This window comes from Myxine glutinosa, chromosome 4, assembly GCF_964187855.1.
Source record: "Myxine glutinosa chromosome 4, kmMyxGlut1.1, whole genome shotgun sequence".
NCBI classification, from domain to species: domain Eukaryota; kingdom Metazoa; phylum Chordata; class Myxini; order Myxiniformes; family Myxinidae; genus Myxine; species Myxine glutinosa.
In genome coordinates this window covers 78,122,121-78,144,590 of record NC_136264.1, presented here as the reverse complement: position 1 = coordinate 78,144,590, position 22,470 = coordinate 78,122,121, and the positions used below count along the sequence as shown (strand labels likewise).

Here is a 22,470-nt window from a genome sequence, read left to right as displayed (position 1 = left end):
TCTCACATCACTTTCAGCTCCGTTATTCACATGAACGATAACTCCTTGCATATTGCGCACGGCGAGAAACACATTTTGTTTCTCTACATATTTCACCATATTCACACGGGTCGACATTGCAGAGGTAGGAGCTTCTTTGGCAGAACATTGCTTACTCGGACACGTTCTCGGGCTTCGCCCAAGGTGCTTCTTCACTCAGGCTCTATTTTTCACGAGTAAAATCTCTACTTGGAAATGACCTCAACGATAAAAAGTTAATGGTGAACTGTGCATCTGTCTGCAGCCGCATTTGCCACTCAGGCAAGAAAAGAGGAAAAACACGGCTTTTCCAAGACTCGTGTAGAAGTCAATTTTCCATGAAACAGCTTGAGTGTGAAAATACTTGTTTACCAACAGGTACTTACTAATAAGGTTAATAATAAGCAATGCTTACAAGGTTTTTTATCCAAACTTGAAACGTCACAATCGTCGAGCTTGCATCGTGTGATGTATCGTTTGCATCTAGATCTTGTAAACAAAACTGTTCGATACCTCTGCACGTGAACTGCTTAAATTCATCGCCTGCCGTTCAAAGTCGTAAAGGACTCGTTCATGAAGGAGCTTCAGACGACTTGTACTTTGCTTTGCATTTTCTTCAATGGAGGACGTTTGATCTTGTGCTTTATTCATCCAATAAATTAAGAGCCGCAAGTGTGAGAAACTCGACTGTGCAATATAAATTTGCATTATTTGCAAATAATGCACAGTTCCAGGAACATCACAAAAATGCATAATTTACAAAGAACAAGTTACTGCAAAATCATAAAAATGTTGTACATATTTACAAAGAACGTGGTTCCTGCATCATATCAAATATTTGTATTGCCATCCATCCTTGCCAAAAGACCCAATTCTGAAATCGATTAACGAGTGAATTTTTTGTCTTTCGGGACAAACACAATTATTTGGCAAAGATTTGCCTTTTGCTTCTTTCAGTTCAGGGAAGCGCTGAACAGGCCCAAGCGAGCTCAGGATAGATATTGGTGGGAGAAACGAGCAAGGGAGGGCGGACGGAGCTTTCCTTCCCGGAGCGGATCACATCGGGCTCGGATTTCAACCAATGGAGAGGGGAGAATGGGGTTTCAACCAATGGATAGAGAGTGAGGCGGGGCTTGATTCTTCATGAATGCGAGAGATTTTCCGATCGCCAATAGTAAATGGTAGCCAATAGCAAACGTGCATATCGTTGCAGCCAATAGCAAACGTGCAAATCGTGCCAGCCAATAGCAAACGTGCATATCGTGGCAGCCAATAGCAAACGTGTAAATCGTGCCAGCCAATAGCAAACGTGCAAATCGTGGCAGCAAATAGCAAACGTGCAAATCGTTGCAGCCAATAGCAAACGTGCAAATCGTGGCAGCCAATAGCAAACGTGCAAATCGTGCCAGCCAATAGCAAACGTACAAATCGTGGCAGCCAATAGCAAACGTGTAAATCGTGCCAGCCAATAGCAAACGTGCATATCGTGGCAGCCAATAGCAAACGTGTAAATCGTGCCAGCCAATAGCAAACGTGCAAATCGTGGCAGCAAATAGCAAACGTGCAAATCGTTGCAGCCAATAGCAAACGTGCAAATCGTGGCAGCCAATAGCAAACGTGCAAATCGTGCCAGCCAATAGCAAACGTACAAATCGTTGCAGCCAATAGCAAACGTGTAAATCGTGCCAGCCAATAGCAAACGTGCAAATCGTGCCAGCCAATAGCAAACGTACAAATCGTGGCAGCCAATAGCGAACGTGCAAAGCGTGGCAGCCAATAGCAAACACCGGAAGCGTCTCAGCGAAAAACAAGCTCTGGCCGCGTATTTCTCATCCTGTTTCATTCGCTGTTGTTTTGTTTTGTGTTGATCTTTGCCGGTCACGATGGCTCGTACGAAGCAAACCGCCCGTAAATCGACAGGTGGAAAAGCTGCTCGAAAGCGAAAGCAATACTTATTGTTGACAACATTGCATGTTTCGTCACGTGACTTGCCATTCATTGGTCATTGAACCTCGTGGTCCTGTTTATAAAGCTTTCACAAACCACTTCATGAAATACTGTATCTAAAGGTTATATCTATTATGTCTGCACGTAGGATGCACACGTTGTTGTTTGCAGTGTCCCAGCCCCACCAGTGATTTTATGAACCATCGGATCAGCTCCTTTCAAGTGAACGAGGTGGTGGCTCTGAAAAGAGCCGTTGTGGGTTTTGGGCGAGTGAGACGAGGAGGAACAAGAGAAACTTCACCTCGACTCTCTCGTCTTCCCTTCCTCTCACTTCTTTTTGAGCGTCGCCTTCTTGTTCTTCAACCCCTTGGTTGCAAGCTTGGCCTTTGGTTTCGTCGTCTTGGTCTTTCCCTTGGTCTTAGGCAGAACCTTCTTCACGTTTTTCTTCACCTTTGCAGGCGACTTACTGAATCGCTTCGAAGAGGCGGCGATAGATCTTTTCGGTTTCTTGGGAGAAACCTTCCGCACCACCTTCTTCACTGCTGGCTTTTTGGTCGCTTTCTTGGCCGCTTTAGACTTGATTGTGGTCTTCACAACTTTTCTGGGACTGGTGCTCTTCTTCACTTTGGCACTCTTCTCCTTGTTGAGTTTGAAAGAGCCGGCAGCGCCCGTTCCCTTGGTCTGCACAAAATTTCCACTTGCAACGAGCCTCTTCACAGCCGAATTGATACGAACGGAATTCCGTTGGAGATTGTAGCCATCTGCCCTCAGGGCCTTTTTCAAGGCGACAAGCGACGTACCATTTCGCTCCTTGCTCGATCCCACCACCTTGATGATCTTTTCCGAAAGGGTGCCGTCAGTCTTCTTCGGGGTCTTGGAAGCCCCAGGTTTATTCTTCCCTCGCTTGACAGACGGGGCCGAAGTTGAAAGTTCTGCTGAAACAGGTACAGACTCCGACATTTCGCAGTTCGCACCAACAAGAGTATGACAGGTAACACAAAGTTCCAAAACGAAGTACAGTGTTGCACAAATAAAGCGTCCCTTCGCCACGTCGCCTGTTATATTGACGGCGTGAAGAAGCGGACGTGATAGAAATCAAGGTCAGTGTTCGGAGTCGTTCACCATTTCCGTTTGTGTTTCCTGCGTCACTTTGAGCTTTGTTATTCACATGAACGATAACTCCATGCGCAATGCGAACAGTTGTTTCAGGTACGAGAACATCCCAGCAAACGGAGAGAAGCATCTTTTCAAATATCTGGACCTTTCGCCGCATTCCACGGCCCGACACGGCAGATGGACGATCTGCTTTGACAGAACATTGCTAACTCGAACACGTTCTCGGGCTTCACCCAATGGGTTTCTGTGCTCAGAATAAGATTTTCACGAGCAAAATATTTTCTTTGACCCGACATAAACCTCACAGAGTTAATGGTGAAATGTGCACCTGTCTGCAGCCACCTTTGCAAGGCAATGAAACAAACAAGAAAAAACTCCTTTTTGGAGGTTCGTGTCGAGGTCATCTTAGCATGGACCATCACAAATGTGAAGATACTTGGTTAGCACTTACCAGCAGCACACAGGTGTAAGCAATGGTTGGAAGGTTTTTTTTTTTTTAATCCAAACGTGAATAAAATCGTCGACCCGATTCTTGTGTCGTGCTTCGTGTGATGTTCTGTTTGCATCCAGGTTTTGTAAACGAACCTGTTGTGATATCTCATTTACATTTACTTGACTGGTTCAATCAATCCCCTGTCGTCCCAGAGAGGCGCAAGGTCTTCCATGCAGCATCTTCAAGTTCAAGGATCTTTCACGCGTTAAAGTAAAGCTTCGTAATAATAGCGAAAGGTTTACTGGTTGAACTGTTTTCTGGTTGAACGTCACGATAATTTATTGTTTCAACCTTAATGAAATGACATTGATAATGGACGTTGGTTCATCGAGGTTAATGTCCGCCAAAAAGGGCAGTTTTACTTTTGTTGAAATCCAAACTGTCATGAAAATATCGATCTATCGAAATATCGTTGCTATCTTCATAAAAAAAACTCTCTTCCTCACTCGCCCTGCACTGCCCTCTCTCCACCTCACCCCCAGGAATACCTTTGGCTACGGCTTCCCCTTCGCTCCCACCTTTTGTTCATATGTGTGTTGTCCCGTCCACCAAACAGTGATAACTCCATCTACATCTCGCTGTCTGATAATATGGACCAACTTCTATCTACCCATCACAACTCTCTCTTCCTCACATATGGTGATTTCAATTGTCACCATGCCAGTTGGCTGGGTGTGGGTACCTCTCTCACCAGCCATGGCTCTTCAGCAAAGGACTTCTGCGACTCACTGGGACTGACACAATCTGTCAATTTCCCGACCCGGATCTCAGTCAACGGAGCATCTTCTCTTCTGGACTTGGTTATGACTAACTTCCCTGAAAATGTCTGCTGCTCTTCTTCTGCTCCAATCGGCTCATCTGATCATGTGCTTGTTAAAGTGGACATCTCTCTGACCATTCTCAGAGAGCCTCCTCAGCGTCGACGAGTCTGACATTTCACTCAGGCCAACTGGCACGGTCTTCAAGCAGCCATCAATCATCTGGACTGGTCTCCCATCTCTACCGACTCTGACATCAACTCATCCTGGGAATTCTTCCAAGGTAAATTGCTATCTCATGCACAGATTTATCCCATCTCGTCTTCAGTTGTCATACCCTTCCTCCCGTCCATGGTACACGGAATCTTGTGGTGAGGCTATAACCCAGAAACAACTTGCTTTCGTCTCCTGGAAAGCAAATCCAACGGAAGGAAATCTCATTTCCTTTCACAAAGCCCGAAACAAGTGTGGGTCCACCCTCAGGAGAGCCAGGAAACAATATCTCTCCGTTCTCAGGACCGAACTCTCTTATCTGTCTCCCTCTTCCAAATCCTGGTCGCATCTGGTCAAATCTGTTTCTGGTGTTTGTTCCCCCTCCATCCCTTCTCTCACCTCAAACGGCCACACGGCTGACTCCGCACGTGAAAAAGCTGAATGCCTCAACTCTGTGTTTGCCTCAAAATCTTGTGTCCCAAACCCATCCCTCTCTGTACCCACCGTACCCAGTCGTACCCAGCTGCTCCTGGACTCTGTGTCCTTTCCTCCTGACAAGGTGGAAAAGTTTCTGTCAACCCTCGACTCTGATTCTGCAACTGGACCTGACGGCATCAGCCCACGGGTCCTAAAATCCTGCTCTGCCGCTCTTTCACTCCCTCTCTCTGTTCTCTTCACCCTCTTTTGCTCAATGTCATTTGCCATCTGCTTGGAAATCTGCCAACATCACCACTTTGCACAAAAAAGGTGCAAAAACAGATCCCAGCAACTACAGACCAATCAGCCTTCTCCCAATTATCAGCAAAGTCATGGAATCCATCATTGCTTCAGATATGAAATCTTTCCTCTTCTCCAATGGCTTGATCTCTGATCATCAATTTGGTTTCAGACCTGGTCACTCTACTCTGGACATGCTGCTTCTGCTTTCTCAACAATGGATGGAGGTCCTCAATGCCAAACAGGAAATTAGAGCTGTCTCCCGTGACATATCACGTGCCTTCGATACGGTCTGGCACTCTGCTCTGCTCACCGAACTCTCCTCTTTTGGTATCCATTGAAATCTCCACGCATGGCTGACGGACTTCCTCTCTCGTCGTAGTCAACGTGTGGCCCTGAATGGGTTTCTCTCATCTCCTCTTCCTGTTCAGGCTGGAGTTCCCCAAGGCAGTGTTCTGGGCCCTGTGCTTTTTCTGGTCTTCATCACTGATCTCTCTGACTCTCTTGAAAATCCTCTCTATCTCTTTGCTGATGACTCTACTCTCTGTTGCTCCAGTCTTCATCCCTCAGATCGGCAGTCTGCAGCCTCCTCACTCTCTACAGACCTGGACAAAATCACAGACTGGGCAAACAAGTGGAACATGTCTTTCAATCCTGACAAATCTCACACTCTTACGATGTCTCTCCGAAAAGACCGACTGGACAACCCTCCCATCCACTTTCTGAATAATCCTCTCCAAGAAGTTCTGTCACTCAAGCTTTTGGGTCTCACTATCTGCCATGATCTTTCCTGGGAAAACCACATTTCAAATCTGGCCTCCAAAGCCAGTCGCCGACTGGGCATCCTCCGTCGTGCGAAGTCCTTCCTTGGCACACCTGAGCTCCTCACCACATACAAAGCTTTCATTCGCAGCTAAATGGAATACTGCTCTCCCCTCTGGGCTGGTGCTCCTGCCTCACACCTAGCTCGTCTTCACGCTGTTGAAACCAAAGCGTTCAGAATCATTGGAATCTCCCGTGATGAAGCTAACTCCAAGGGTCTCTCACTCACTCACCGCAGGGAGGTTGGTGGTCTTTCCATCTTCTACCGACTCCTCTCTGGCCTTGCCGCCCCCCCCCCCCCCCAGCTCTCTCTGGGCTCTGTCCCGCAAATATTCCTACAGGTCGCACAAGATCTGCCTGCAACCCTCTTATGGTTAAACTGCCAAAATCAAGACTCTCTGCTCACCTTCACTCCTTCATGCCTCTTTTCTCCCGCCTCTGGAACAAACTCCCTCACTCTCTTCAATCCCACTCCACCATCTCTTATTTTCCCCCATCCAAAACCTTGATCTTTTCTACCCCCGCTAATTTCACCCCACTTCCACTTTTTTGAAATACCAACTTCTGTCCTGGAAGTCCTTGGTGTCCTTGTGTTTTATACTTCTCCCAACCCCCCCCCCCCCCCCCTTCCCACGCCTCCTCCCCCCAAGCCCTCTCCCTCCCACACATCTCCCTGCTCTCAAATGTTGTGTTTGTGTGCTTCCCCTTCTCTCCCCATCTTGTCTTCTGCTCCCTCTTTTTATATATTTTGTTTGTCTGTTTGATTTGTTTGTGAAGCAAATGTTCGCTCTTTCACGAGCCTCGATTCAGTATACAAAAAAAAAAAAAAAAAAAAAAAATCCTTCAATTACTTGAGACCTTTGAAGCGTATTTATAACTTCGGGGTCGTTTGCGTTTGTTGTTTATTTTTACAAAGTTCTGCAGTTGTGTTCAGAATGAAATCGCCGGAAATTATTGCCGAAGTTAAACCTCATTTGACAAGATTCTGTGTTTCTTTGAGCGAAAGCGAAGGGACCGCAAGAGCGAGTGCACATTGTCAAAACGAAAGGACGGCGTGCGCATGCGCAGCAAGAGAGGTGAAAAGGCAAAGGGCACACACGCGGACGTGGTAGAAATCAATTAAGCACCCTTTGTCCGAGAGAAAATTATGAAGTGTATGAGGCAAAGTGCAAAAGTCAAAGAACAAATCATAACATCGAGCTCTCCACCAATATAAAGCCTCAGCCCCACCATCATCTACACAGCCACGCGAATAGTCGTGGTTTTGCTAATTTGGTTTTAGTAAGCAATCTGTGTGATCATGTCTGGACGTGGTAAAGGTGGAAAAGGTCTCGGTAAAGGAGGTGCGAAGCGTCATCGCAAGGTACTGCGTGATAACATCCAGGGAATCACAAAGCCTGCGATTCGTCGCCTTGCTCGTCGTGGTGGGGTAAAGCGCATCTCGGGTCTCATCTACGAGGAAACCCGTGGAGTTCTCAAGGTGTTCCTGGAAAATGTGATCCGCGATGCTGTTACCTACACGGAGCACGCGAAGCGCAAGACCGTCACTGCCATGGATGTGGTGTACGCTTTGAAGCGCCAGGGCCGTACACTCTACGGTTTCGGTGGTTAAACATTTTGGTGGTGGAGTTCAACAACAACAACAAAACGGCTCTTTTCAGAGCCACCATCTCGTTCAGGAAGGAGCTTCAGGCGACTTAAACTTTGTATCATGTATTCTGTGGCACCAGCAATGCAATGGAGACAGCTCCGTTTATTACTTTGATTTTCACGAGGTGAATCGGTCAGATATTTGAAGTCTTTTTTAGAGGCTTAACGTTGTGTCGATAACCGAGGGGCAGGTTATGTGTAATAGATGTTAATTTTCATCAATGTCCTCGACCATCCACAATTACCGACATTACTTGAGCTGTACTTTGATATGAACTCCCATCCCCACTAGCCCCTCGCATGTAACATTGCAAATGAACTCGAAAAACGATCACTTGTCAGCCATGTGGTTTCATTGAACGATCCTGAACCCTTTTGCCCTGAGACACAGGCAGAAGACACCATATTGTTTCATCACGGATCCTTCCCGGGGTGTTCATTAAAAGTAAGGCAAAAGTGCTTCACAAAACGGATTTCCATTCGACAGATATACTGTGTGTACACATTGTACACAAAACCAGTGATACATTCAGTTATGGGAAATGTCGATTACACTTTCAAGAAAGGTGTTGTGGCTCTGAAAAGAGCCGTTGGGTGTTGTGGTGCGAAAGGTGTGCACAAGGCCTTGGACGAGCGGGTTAAGCTCGCTCCCCGCGGATACGTCGTGCCAGCTGGATGTCCTTGGGCATGATGGTGACACGTTTGGCGTGAATCGCGCACAAATTAGTGTCCTCAAACAGCCCAACGAGGTAGGCCTCGCTCGCCTCCTGCAGCGCCATCACTGCGGAGCTCTGGAATCGCAAATCGGTCTTGAAATCCTGTGCGATTTCACGGACGAGGCGCTGAAACGGCAGCTTGCGAATGAGCAGCTCCGTGGACTTTTGGTAGCGCCGGATCTCGCGCAGCGCCACAGTTCCTGGACGGTAACGATGCGGCTTTTTCACGCCACCGGTGGCTGGAGCACTTTTCCGCGCCGCCTTAGTCGCCAACTGCTTTCGGGGAGCTTTTCCACCTGTCGATTTACGGGCGGTTTGCTTCGTTCGAGCCATCGTCACCGGCAAAGATCAACACAAAACAAAACAACAGCGAATGCGAATGAAACAAGATGAGAAATGCGCGGCCAGATTTTGTTTTTGCGCCGCGCGACGCTTCCGCCGTTCGCTATTGGCTGGCACATTTTGCACGTTTGTTATTGGCTCAAACACTCTCCCATTCTCTGCAGAATTAAGCCCCATCTTAAGCTCTTTCCATTGGTCGAAACGTCACCCTTCCCTCTCCATTGGCTGAAATCCGAGCCCGATGTGATCCGCTCTGCGAGGGAAAGCTCCGTCCGCCCTCCTTTGCTCGTTTTTCCCATCAACATCTATCCTGAGCTCGTTTGGGCCTGTTCAACATTTCTTTGAACATGAAGAAGCAAAAGGCATATCCATGCCGAATAATTGCGAGTGTTTGTCTTGTAATATTATAAAGTTCACAATTCTACTCACCATTCGATTTCAAAATTTGGTAGTTTGTCGAGGTGACGTCACCGGTACCAAAGTTTTATATTCAGGAACTGGTCTTTGTAAACAATGCATTTTTGTGATGTTACACGATCTTTACGTTGTTTGTAAAAATGTTTTGATTTTTGAGTTTAATAAAAAATGAACTTGTAAAAAAATACACAGCGAAGTTTTGTGTAAAACACGGATCGTGTATCGCTGATGCTGCTTTCGAAAAGGTTTGAGTGGCTCTGAAAAGAGCCGTTGTGGGAGAGCTGAAGAACTCTTGGGCCTTGTGTGAGGCGAAGCCGTTTACTTTCCTTTGCTTTTCTTGGGGAGCAGCACGGCCTGGATGTTCGGCAGTACACCACCTTGCGCGATCGTCACCCCGCCCAGCAGTTTGTTCAGCTCCTCATCGTTGCGGATGGCGAGCTGCAAATGACGCGGGATGATGCGCGATTTCTTGTTATCTCGTGCAGCGTTCCCGGCGAGCTCCAGGATCTCTGCAGACAAGTACTCGAGCACAGCCGCCAGATAGACGGGAGCGCCGGCACCGACGCGCTTGGCGTAGTTGCCTTTGCGAAGATGTCTGTGGACACGACCCACGGGAAACTGTAGTCCAGCACGGGAAGAACGAGTCTTTGCCTTAGCACGAGCCTTTCCACCGCCTTTACCACGTCCCGACATGATTTGTGGAGAAGAACCGATATCTCACTAACCCGAACGTGACTGAAGTTTGAAAGTCATGGTGCGAATTGAGTTGTTTTAAGGGTGAAGTCGGATCAGGAATCATACACGCCCATCTTTTATCCATCCAATGGCTGAACATCAGGTTGTGTACTCCGCCTCCAAACTCTCTGTGATCCACATATTTGCATACGATACCCTTTATGAGAGCGAATCCTTTGAACTTTGAACTTTGACACCATTTAAAAGACAGAAATGTTTCCCAGTTTTGTTTTTGAGTACCTTTAGCCTTTCGTCGTCAAGTTGCACACGCAAAGCAAAACAACGAGGTTGAGCTTTATTATCGACAAACAAGTTATTTAAATTTAATGTTACATTTTTGAATTTTATCGGAAGGCAAGTTTGCCGTTTTACCCGATACTGGCTCTGAAGGGCGTCCCAATCGCACATACGGAGAGAGGAGTGAGAGTAATTTTACTCTGTATGCCTGGCAATCAAACAAAAGTGAAAATCATTCCAGCTATTAAACCTACTGTTTCAAACATACGTTTTTCACCAGATTTGTTTTTATTTCGTGCGGAGCGCCTCGAGGTACCTCCAAAAATGTGAATACAAGGTGAGTAGACCCCGCAACTAAGTAGTCGCTAAAGAGAACTGTCCGATTGTTTACAAATTTCAACACGGCACAACAACAGCAACCACAATGAGTACCTTCAAATGGTGTTCGATAAAAGTGAAAATCCAGCAGGAAATCAGCGAAATGTGCCGACTCGATCGAGCAAAATGTCAGAATTTCACTTGCAAAGCTGCAGTTCAACATGACAGAGTTGCAAACACAATGTATGAATCGACGTTTTTTACAAGTATACATTTTTAGGTATAAGTACATAACTTAAAAAGTGATCCTTTTTGGTGGTGTTTTGCGATCTTGGAGCGATAAACAGCATGCCTAATAAATTTGATGCAATGTAATCTAACGTGAAATAAAAACCAAAGGGAAATATAAATGGTCACTAATAAATGTTAAGGGTTGTGTAATAATTGTGGGTTTTAAAAGAAGATTGTGGTGGAGTTAAGCAAGGTGGAAGTTTAGTCTTGGCGCGCGATTCAAAGTCGCTTTTGGCGCGATATGCAAATGAGCCAGCGCACGTGTTGCACATCGCACACCACGGAGCCCGTACGCAGTGCACAATTACCCCAAGGTAATGGGGAGAAAAAGGGGTAAACCTCCCTAACCCTCACAAACGCATTCCAGCACAATCAACCAACGACACAAAGGGATGGGACTACTCTGGTCTTATACTATTAGTAATTAGTATAACTAACGACGTGACCTGTATGTTGGTTTAAATTGCCTTCGGAATCGGTTCCTCGAACCCCAACATAATACACATATTGTAATAATATTGCAAACACACATGAATTATAGAATTTTAACAGTTCGATGTAAAAGTGATGGCGTGGAGGAGCGGACGTGGTAGAAATCAACGTCGGCGCTCGGAAAACTATGGAGGTGTTCCTCGCATCCGTTTGTATTTCTCACATCACTTTGAGCTCTGTTATTCACATGAACGATAACTCCTTGCATATTGCGCACGGCGAGAAACACATTTTGTTTCTCTACATATTTCACCATATTCACACGGGCCGACATTGCAGAGGGAAGAGCTGCTTTGGCAGAACATTACTTACTCGGACACGTTCTCAGGCTTCGCCCAAGGTGCTTCTTCACTCAGGCTCTGTTTTTCACGAATAAAATCTCTACTTGGAAATGACCTCAACGTTAAAAGGTTAATGGTGAACTGTGCATCTGTCTGCAGCTGCATTTGAAAATCAGGCAAGAAAAGAAGAAAAACACGGCTTTTCCGAGACTCGTGTCGAAGTCAATTTACCATGGAACAGCTTGAGTGTGAAAATACTTGTTTACTATCAGGTACTTACTAATAAGGTTAATAATAAGCAATGCTCACAAGGTTTTTTATCCAAATTTTAAACGTCACAATCGTCGAGCTTGCATCCTGTGATGTATCGTTTGCATCCAGATCTTGTCAACAAAACTGTTGCAATATCTCTGCAAGTGAACTGCTTAAATTAATCGCCTGCTGTTCAAAGTAGGGCAAGTTTGTTGACAGAATCGAGGCTCGTGAAAGACCTAACATTTATTTCACATACAAATCAAACAGACAAACAAAATATATATTGAAAGTTTAAAGGTGTTGCACGCGTTTAAATAAACCTATGTGATGATGATGGAAAGGTTGAGTTTCTCACTGGGCCGACGTCACGAATATTCATTGTGTTTGAACGTAAACAGGTTAAACCAAATGTTACGGATTCGTCACTTCCGTTGTGGTGGTTTGCATCCACTGTAAATATTTCTGATTCCAGGTACTATGGAATACAACTATGAAACAAAAATCTACAGTACACTGGTCACAGTGTACCTCCAAGCCCCGAGAGGAGTCACGGCAGAAAAATGTGTTATTCTGTGTCAAAGATCAACGGAGAAGCCACCCCAATTGTTACTCACAAACAAATATTGTATTAAGATCACACAAGAATAACAGTACAACAACAATAGTATTCATAAGTACAATCAATATGTCTTATGATGGTACAATCAGTTCTGTAATATACAACTCACTGTGCTCCAAGTGAGTGAAACAAGAACATTCCCCAATGTCTCTTATTCCCGGCTTCAAGACGAAGTTGATTCGCTCCAGCGATCGCCAGAACGATGTCCAATCGAGACCAGAATCCCGTGCGGATGGCAAGTACCGTCACACCGCCGAAGCTGTACAAAGGCGCCCTCAAGACTACTGGGAAACCCAAAGGTGCCCTACAGGCAACTCAGAGATCACACCCTCGGGTATGGACGAAGTAACCTTCAAAAATCCACGTCACACACACGCCGCAGATCGACGTCTGAATGCGGTGAAAATGGTCGAAAAGAGACGAAACCGCGAGCGAAGCACAAGTCATGTGCGAGTCAAAATGGCCGACGACCCACTCTTGAGACGTAACGGCCCGGCGATAATGCTCCTCGGAATCCACCGCCAAAAACCTGACACGCAAGTTGGTCGGTCACAGCGATGACAACTCTGTCACAGGGACCCCTTTCCCGGGAACCCGAAAGTTCGCCAGTGACTCTTGCTCGCCAACGTTCGCTTCAGAACCCGGAGCAACTCGGCTTTCTTGACCGACCCATTCGCTCCGCCAATTTTTTCTTTTCTTCCTCTTCGTTGTCCGGTTCCCGATCCGGTTTCCTGTTTCTTTTAACATTAACTTTTTTACCTTTTGAAAACAGTTCATGAACAATAAACCTTTTGAACACAATAATAGTACATTGAATCAGAAATATTTACAGTGGATGCAAACCACCACAACGGAAGTGACGAATCCGTAACACTTCCCCCCCTCAAGAAAGAAAGTTTGAACATAGTGAAAACTTTCTTTGTCGGCAAAACTCTCCCAACAAACAAAAGTAAAACTCACACCCAAATCATCAATTCCCATGAGCAACAATAATCAATATTTCCCAAAAAGAAAGCAACAAAACTTCAAACAACCGACAGAGATTTCCAAAGTTAGTTCACTCTGGACAAAGCATCAGCAACGACATTGTCCCTGCCCTTTACATGCTCAATTTCCAAGTTGAACTCCTGCAAAACCAAACTCCATCTCATCAACCTCTGATTTTTATTTTTCATTTTTTTTGAATGAAGGTTAAGGGGTTGTGATCAAAAATCCAAAGTCAAGCAAATCTACAGCACTTTTTTAGGGAGGCCGAGCTGAGAGCCAGGTTTCATGGTGGTTGGGTGGGGAGGCCTGGAAGTATTCACTACATGGACGCCTTTAGGAACGTGGAGTTCACAGTTAATCTGTGTAGGAATCTTAGCTCGGCTGCTCCACAGCATTCAGTGTTTCAAACTCTTCCTAACTTTCATAATAATCACGGTTGGAGCGCTTGTCGCTGTAGTCACGTGAATAGTGGTCTACTTCTCGGCCACTACCCTGATAATCATCCCTTCAGGAGCTGCCGTAACTCTGGGAGCCTCCATAGTAATCTCGACTGCGGCCAGCACCAAAACTACTACTTCCACCCCGGGAGCCATAGCCACCCCTGAAACTACCGCCACGTTTTCCCTCCTCTGTAGCCCCCTCGACGCCCATGGCCTGCCTTCTCTACTATTAAGGTCCGACCATCCAAATCCTTGCCATTCAAATCCATTTCTGCATCGTTGGCATCCTTTGTGTTTTCAAACGTGACAAAGCCAAACCCTCTTGACTTTTGCGTCTCCCTGTCTTTTAACAGCCGCACTTCCAAGAGTGGTCCATATTGGCCGAAGACAGAGTCCAGAACAACTTCCCTTGTTTTGAAGTTCAGTCCACCTACAAAGAGCTTGCCAACAATGCCTCCATCCATGACTTGTGTGTGCTGACACTTAGTTTTTGGGTACCTGACAAGACGTGCCTGTGCAAAGCGTGACGTCAGTACCTTCCTCTTCTCTTCAGAGCGCTTCCTACCCATAGCACGAGTCGCGGCACAGGATGGAAAGATACCCGGAATCTTCTGCTCTGACTGTGCAGTATTATTTTCCATACAAGGTGTTACGGGGTCCCCCCCTTACCTCTGGTCTCGGTGGACCTCCCAACCCTGAGAGGGTCCCCGGCAGAAAGATGTGTTATCCTTGGTTGAAATCCAGCAAATATTGAAACCCTCAATGGAACCAGCAAATGAAACAGTCATATCAATAATGCAAACACACCAGGTTATAAACAAACAATAAAATATATTTTAAATCACATACAAAGAGCCACACAACAATGGGGCAATCACCCCTACTTTCAAATCTTACGATGATATCCTTGTCAAGCCCCTTAACCCCACACTCACGGCACCTCCCCCAATGTCTCTGCACCCCTCCAAGGTGAAGTCCCAATTTCTCTGTGCGCTCCCGCAATCGGGGAGTCAAGGCCCGATGGTCAGTGGAGGCGTAGGCGAGCGAGACGACCCCGAGGTCACGTGCTCAGCACCCAGCAACGAGCGGTGGAAAGGAACCTCACAAAGACGCGCTCCGACGTACACGTTGCGGTTCAATCCGCGAGCCTCCGTATAATTCTTATGTGCGCCTTTCTGGCACAGCCGTCCCCGGCAAACCACCGGGGAATAATGCCCAGCCGACACGACAAAAACCTGTTCCCTACAGGTTGCTCGCGTGGCGAAGATGGCGGATGGCTTTCACTCCAACCTGGGCTTTGAGGCCCAGATCCTCCAGAACCTCATTGAGAATACCCGACGACACAGGCTCCATGCACTCCGGCGATATTTCTTATCGCCCGAACTTCCCTTCAAGGACGCAAAGTTCACTCGCACTGTACGTCGAACGCTCGGGCCGAAGCTTCAACAACAACGTCTGTTTCACGATCTCCTCGCCTCTCTCTTCTCCTTTGCTCCACCTCTTCCGGTCACGATCCGGATTTCCGGCCACATTTTACCAGGAGCGCTTTTAAATCTTTTAACTATAATAACCCTTTCCCTTCAACCCCAATCACCAGAATACTTAGAATCAACAACAATAATCATAACAACAACCCTTCGGGCCGAATCCGTAACACTTCCTCCCCTCAAGAAAGAAAGTTTGAACACAGCGAAAACTTTCTTTGCATGCCCTCTTTAAACAAGCCAAAGTAAATTCACAACCCAAATCAGCAATCCCCGTGGGCAACAATATTCAACCTTCCCCAAAAATAAAGCACCAAGATTTTACACCACCCCCAGAGCTTTCCAAAGTTAATTCCCTCTGGACCAAGCGTCAACAACGACATTGTCCCTGCCCCTCTGATTTTTACTTCTAGTTTCTCTTGAATGAAGGTTAAGGGGTTGTGATCAAAAACCCAAAGGCCAGCAAATCTATAGCACTTTCCCCGGGAGGCCGAGCTGAAAGCCAGGTTCCATGGTGGTTTGGTGGTGGGGCCTGGAAGTATTCACTACATGGACGCCTTTAGGAACATGGAGTTCACCGTTAGTCCGGGGAGGAAAGTTCATTACATGGACGCCTTTAGGAACGTGGAGTTCACGGTTAGTCCGTGCAGGGAAGTTCACGACCTGGACGCCTTTAGGAACGTGGCGTTCACGGTTAGTCCATGTAGGAATCTTGGCTCGGCGGCTCCGCAGCATTCAGTGCTTCAACTTTTCCGGACTCCTAATAATTACGGTGGGACCACTGGTCACAGTAGTCACCTGACTGGCGGTCTCCTTCTCGGCCACTGCTCTGATAATCCTTCCTTCGGGAGCGGTCATAACTCTGGAAGCCTCCATAATAATATCGCTTGCGTCCACCACCACTACTACTCCTCTGTAGTCTGTGGTCTTCCTCTGTAGCCCCCTCGACCCCTAGGAAATGCCTTCCCTGCTGTGATGGTCCGACCCTCCAACTCCTTGCTATTCAGATCCTTTTCTGCCTCTCTGGCATCCTTTGAGTTTTCAAACGTGACAAAGCCAAACCCTCTTGACTTTCGTGTCTCTCTGTCTTTTATCAGCAGCACTTCCAAAAGCGGTCCATAGTTGCTGAAGGCAGACTCCAAAACACCTTCCTTTGTTTTGAAGTTCAGTCCACCTACAAATAACTTGCTAAACTTGTCGCCATCCCTACCTGGTGTGGTGTTATTTTCCCTACTGGGCTTTTTAACAACCATCGGGTCACCATAAACTTGACCACCGGCCAAATCATTCCCAATAACAAAAGATATTCCCTCTACAGGAAGCGTGGCTTGTAAACCGACGGTGACCGGTCCTGACACCAAATCGAACTCCAAATGGATGACATGCAGTGGAGCACGAACACAGCCACCAATCCCCTGTAAATGAACACTATCCCCAGTTGCCATATTCTCTGACAATGGCAAAATGCCCTCAAGCATCAAAGATTGATGTGCCCCTGTTTCCCTCAAAACCCTAACAGGTCTTTGGTTAGTCAAGTTTCCATCCAGTGACACAAACCCCTCTAAAATAAAAGGTTTGTAACCCTCTTGAACAAGGTCATTCTGTGATGCCGTAACTTTGGCATGGGAACCTTCACAAGGAAGGCACTGTCCTCCAAGGACGATTTCTCGCATTTGCCAATGCATTCGGAGTTGTACTAGTCTGACTCCGCTCCTGATTTTTCCTTTTCAGGGCATAACATTGGGACATCAAGTGTCCAGGTTTCTTGCAAAAAGCGCAAATAGGCCCGGAGGAAAAACTCGTGGTCTGCCTCGAGCCCCCCGGAAGATAAGTCTGTCTTGGAACTGTAGTCTTCTGATCCCTAACAGTCGCGGTATCAGATTTGTCCTCAGTCATCTCTAGGCCGGCCCCATGAATATCGTTCTCCGCACCGGATGTACCATAACTCCCCTGGCGAACTCTAGGCGGGAAGTTAGGTGTGTGGAACCCCATCCTGTGTGTCAAGGCATAGTCATCTGCTACGGTTGCTGCCTCATACAACTCTGGTACCTTCTTTTCCTCCAGATGTACTTTAATGTCCTTGTGGACACACTGTTTGAATTCCTCCACCAAGATCAATTGTCGCAATAGTTCGAAGTCTTTCCCAATCCCCTTCGAATCACACCACCGATCAAACATGGTTTCCCTCATTCTTGCAAACTCCACATGGGTCTCACTCTCCCTCTTCCTGGCATTCCGAATTTTTTGCCGGTAAGCTTCAGGGGCCAATTCATTTGCTTTGAGAATGGCTTTCTTCACTTCCTCATAATCTGTACATTTGTCAATCGGTAAAGCCGAAAATATATCTTGCGCTTTACCCACCAGAACACTTTGCACTAACATAGTCCAGGACCCCACAGGCCATTTTAGCATTTGAGCCACTTTCTCAAAATGTAAAAAAAACTTGACTCCCTCCTTTTCATTGAAGGGTGGAACCAGCCTAACATGCCTCCCAACATGCCAGGTGTTCTGACCAGTTGTCGAACCACCCGGCATGGATACGACTTCTCCCCGTTTTCCCATTAATTCCAGCTCCTTGAGTTTAACTTCTTTCTGATACTCCATGTCACGTTCCTTTAGCTCCCTTTCGGCTTTCCTTTCCTCTGCTCTTTCCTTTGCTCTTCTTTCTTCTTCCGCTCTCCTTTCCTCTGTTCTTCTCTCCTCGCGTTCTCGTTCCTGTTGTACTCTTCTTTCCTCGAGTTCCCTTGCAGTTCTCCTTTCCTCTGCTCTTTCCTCTGCTTTTAACCTTTCCTGGCTCTGCAGTTGCATCTCCATTTTCCGGAGCTCCACAATTTCTTTTTCCTCAGGTAGCCAATCCAAGGCTACCTCTGTCCATGTTCCCTGTCCCACCAGAGATTCTACCACCAATGTCTGCATCTCTGCTTTCTTCATATTAACTCGGACCTCCAAGTTAAAATGTCTGGCCAATATCAAGAGTTCCGATTTTTTTTAACGCTTGTAACTGTGCCTCATTAGGGGACACCGCAAACTGTTCTGCGTCAGACACCATAGTGACTATCAGTTAGCACCTGTTAACCTTCACACAAAAATTTCCAAAATTTTGGAAATATTTGGGAATGTTAGAAAAATTCCAAGTTTGGGAATTTTGGGAATGCTAGGGAATTCTATCCCGGACGAATGTTATCAGGGAATTTAATCCCGGACGAGGATCCCAATTTCGAGCCCCCGAGCCAATTGGACGAGCCCCCAATTTCTGTTACGTGCTCCTCCCCGACCCCCTGGTCACAGTGTACCTCCGAGCCCCGAGAGGAGTCACGGCAGAAAAATGTGTTATTCTGTGTGTCAAAGATCAACGGAGAAGCCACCCCAATTGTTACTCACAAACAAATATTGTATTAAGATCACACAAGAATAACAGGACAACAACAATAGTATTCAAAAGTACAATCACAATTAATTATTTAATTATTCGATTAATGACTCTTTTTTTTTTTTAAAGTTACAGATTCTGATGAAATGGTGGTGGTTTATGTGTTCTCTGACCGAATTGATTAATAATTTAATTTTTTATGATTATTATTTATTTATTTTCATTATTAATCTTTTTTTTTTCTTTTCTTCTTTTTTGGCCAATATCTCAGGCACCTTTTGAGCTCGGAAGCTAATATTTGGACTTGAGTGACCAAGTGATGTGGCTATCAAGCATATTTTTGATTTATTGATTGATAAATTAATCAATTAATCGATTAATTATTTAATTATTCAATTAATTACCAAAAAAAAAAAAATCAGTTACAGATTTTGATGAAGTGGTGGTGGTTTATGTGTTCTGTGCCCGAATTGATTAATAATTTTATTTTAAATGATTTTTATTTATTTATTTTCATTATTAATCATTTATTTATTTTCTTTCTCATTTGGCCAATATCTCAGGCACCTTTTGAGCTGGGAAGCTAATATTTGGACATGACAGTGACCAAGTGATGTGGCTATCAAGGATATTTTTGATTTATTGATTAATCATTTAATCGATTAATTATTTATTGATTAATCGATTAATTATTTATTGATGAATCAATTGATTATATTTCATTTTTTATTAATGACTTATTTAATTAAATTTCTAAAAGATACATCTTCAGATGAAGCACTAGTGGTTTAGTTATGCTATTAGCCAATTGATTAAGAAAATATTTTGTGATAATCTTTTATTGATTTTAATTATACAATTAATTAATTAAAATTATACAATTAATTAATGATTAATCAATCAATTATTGTGCACCTCTCTCTCCAAATACAGTCTCTATGAGCTGCACTGCGGTATTGCCGGGCACCGGAGGCGCGCCGGCAATGCCGCGCTGCAGGATATTTTATTATTTGGCATTGGGGCGGTGTACTTTGAATGTATTTGTACTTGTTGTACACCGCACCTTTCCTATGCCATCTCCAGGCATTGCAAATCGTCATTGCTGGGCACCGAAGGGGGCTCGGCAGTGACGCATGCTGAAAGGGAGTACTCAGTTTTCACTCTGGTTGTTTGTTTGTTTGTTTTCTTTCTTTCTTTCTTTCTTGTTGGACACCGCACCTTTCCTATGCCATCTCCAGGCATTGCAAATCGTCATTGCTGGGCACCGAAGGGGGCTCGGCAGTGACGCATGCTGAAAGGGAGTACTCAGTTTTCACTCTGGTTGTTTTCTTGCTTTCTTTTTTTCTTGTTTGTTTGTTTGTTTGTTTGTCCGGGCGATATCTCAGCCATCCTTTGAGCTGGGAAGCTAAAATTTCGGCACAATAGTGAGCAAGTCCTTTTTCAAAAACCATATTTTTTGTTTTTTGATTAATCAAATAATTGAGGAGTTATTTAATTATTAGCGATTCATTAAGTACTTATTTAATTAATCAAATTTCCTTTCTCTTCTGACCATTAACTCAGGCACCTTTTGAGTTATGAAGCTGATATTTGGACATGCCAATGACCAGGTGATTTGGCTGCAAAGGCTATTTTTGATTTATTAATTAATCAATTAATCAATTAATCGATTAATTATTTAATTATTTGATTAATGACGATTTTTTTTAAAATTTATTTTCAGATTCTGATGAAATGGTGGTGGTTTATGTGTTCTCTGACTGAATTGATTAATAATTTTATTTTTTTATGATTATTTAATTATTCGATGAATAACCTATTTAATTAATTTTTAAAGTTACAGATTCTGATGAAATGATGGTGGTTTCTGTGTTCTGTGACCGAATTGATTAATAATTTAATTTTTTAATGATTATTATTTATTTATTTTCATTATTTATCATTGATTTATTTTCTCTCATCTGGGCAATATCTCAAGCACCTTTTGAGCTGGGGAAGCTGATATTTGGAAACGACAGTGACCAAGTGATGTGGCTCTAAAAGATATTTTTTATTTTTTTATTGATCAACTAATTAATTAATTAATTAATTATTTCTCAATTAATTAATTTTTTCGATTAATGGCTTTTAAAACTAATTTTCAAAAAGTTGCAGCTTCGGATGAAGCATTGGTGGTTTAGGTATGCTATTAGCCAATTGATTAAGAAAATATTTTATGATCATTTATTTATTTTAATTTCACAATTAATCGATCAATTATTGTACTCTTCTCCCTCCCAATTCCGTCTCCATGTGGCTGCCATATTTACCGCTGCCACCGAAGGTGGATGGAGGTTGTGTTTTTGCCCATGTCTGTCTGTCTGTTTGTCTGTGAACAAGATATCTCAAAAAGTTGTGGATGGAATCGGACGAAATTTGGAGGAGAGGTAGCATATGTGACAAGGACGAAATGATTATAATTTGGTGAAGATCCGGATTTGGATCCGGCTGGTAGTTTTAGAAATCTCGCGGCCGTAGGGGATAGTTTTTCACGGCCAGAAATATCCGAAGTTGAGACGGAATTCACCGAATTAATCAAGAAGTAAATTTTATCAATTTTAATCTCATCCAGAATGTAAATGGTGTCATTTTAGGTCTGAATTTGCGAAATTTTGTGAGCTGACCAATCAGCGATCAGCTTAGGTCAGCCAATCAGCGCCATCGACACGGTTTGATTAACGACAGTCACACATTGCCGTTGAAACGGCGCTATCGTCTGATCTGTCGGCACTGATCTTACTTCAAGCTAACTTCTTCTGATGGAGGAAGCGGCAATGCCCGGAGAGAACCAGTCTTGACAGCGACTGAAGTTAGAAGACTACACACATACTGTGAAAACGTATATTAAGCCCAGTTAAAATTTCTTAAAATAGGCCCTAAGCTAGCACATCGTATAGTTACTTCCTTAAGCTTCTTGTGACATTTATTGTATGTAGGTATTGGGGAGGACTGTCTGCTCTTCTCTTTTACCAAGTCTTACCAGGTACGGTACCTACTACACCTACCTACTACCAACTACCTAACCTACTGATGCCATAGTGATGGGTAAAATAGTGGCAAGAGGCTTTGGCTTCGCCGGCTCATTGCGGCTTTGCAGTCGGGTACTAGTACATGGAATCAAAAATATTTACAGTGGATGAAAACCACAACAACGGAAGTGACGAATCCGTAACACTTATGTACACAGACCAGCAGGTGGGGTGTAACTTTAGGCCTTTGCCAAGGAAGGAGTCCATGTTGCTTGCATCGTGCAGGAGACGTTGAGAAAGTCATTTCTCTGTGATAAAGCTTGCAGAAGGTTTGGGTAGCCGATGTTCGTGAGGTTGGATAGAAAACATGACGTATTCTGTTGACAGATAACGCAGGCATCATAATCTGTCAGATTAGAAAACTGCCTCTTCTGGCCAATTATCATTGGTTGTTCTTCAGTCTCCATTCTGGTGAACAGGCTCGAAAAGTAGACCTGAAAAACAAACCAATTCATTTTACCACTCATTCCCAATGTGGTACTATTCAAGCATTCACCAAAATAGTGTATAAATTGTAGGATTGAGACAAAGGATTTTAGGCTTTAGTCTTCATCATACTTGAAGGTTATAATCCTCATGGGCTTCCGTAGATTTTGAAATACTTTAACAAAAGGGATAAAGTAATGAATTTAGAAGAAACGCTTTATCTATCAAAGTTAATAGATTGTTGTCCTTGATTATGAC

General features: G+C 44.6%; 4 protein-coding genes across 4 annotated transcripts in view; 2 read left to right on the top strand and 2 right to left on the bottom strand.

Annotated features, from left to right (window-relative positions):
- The window catches only part of LOC144891756 (uncharacterized), a 97,640-nt gene that overhangs the window by 64,013 nt on the left and 11,157 nt on the right, over nt 1–22,470 (top strand). The window lies entirely within an intron of this gene.
- Nucleotides 7,341–7,891, top strand: LOC137426170 (histone H4). The gene has a single exon (XM_078776051.1). It carries the CDS (start codon nt 7,385–7,387, stop codon nt 7,694–7,696), a length of 312 nt encoding a protein of 103 aa, XP_078632177.1. The 5' UTR covers nt 7,341–7,384; the 3' UTR covers nt 7,697–7,891.
- On the bottom strand, nt 8,363–9,082 carry LOC144891759 (histone H3). The gene has a single exon (XM_078776042.1). The coding sequence runs from the start codon at nt 8,781–8,783 to the stop codon at nt 8,373–8,375; it is 411 nt and encodes a 136-aa protein (XP_078632168.1). The 5' UTR covers nt 8,784–9,082; the 3' UTR covers nt 8,363–8,372.
- LOC137424835 (histone H2A-like) lies at nt 9,206–10,413 on the bottom strand. Its single transcript, XM_068112696.2, has one exon. The coding sequence runs from the start codon at nt 9,900–9,902 to the stop codon at nt 9,528–9,530; it is 375 nt and encodes a 124-aa protein (XP_067968797.1). The 5' UTR covers nt 9,903–10,413; the 3' UTR covers nt 9,206–9,527.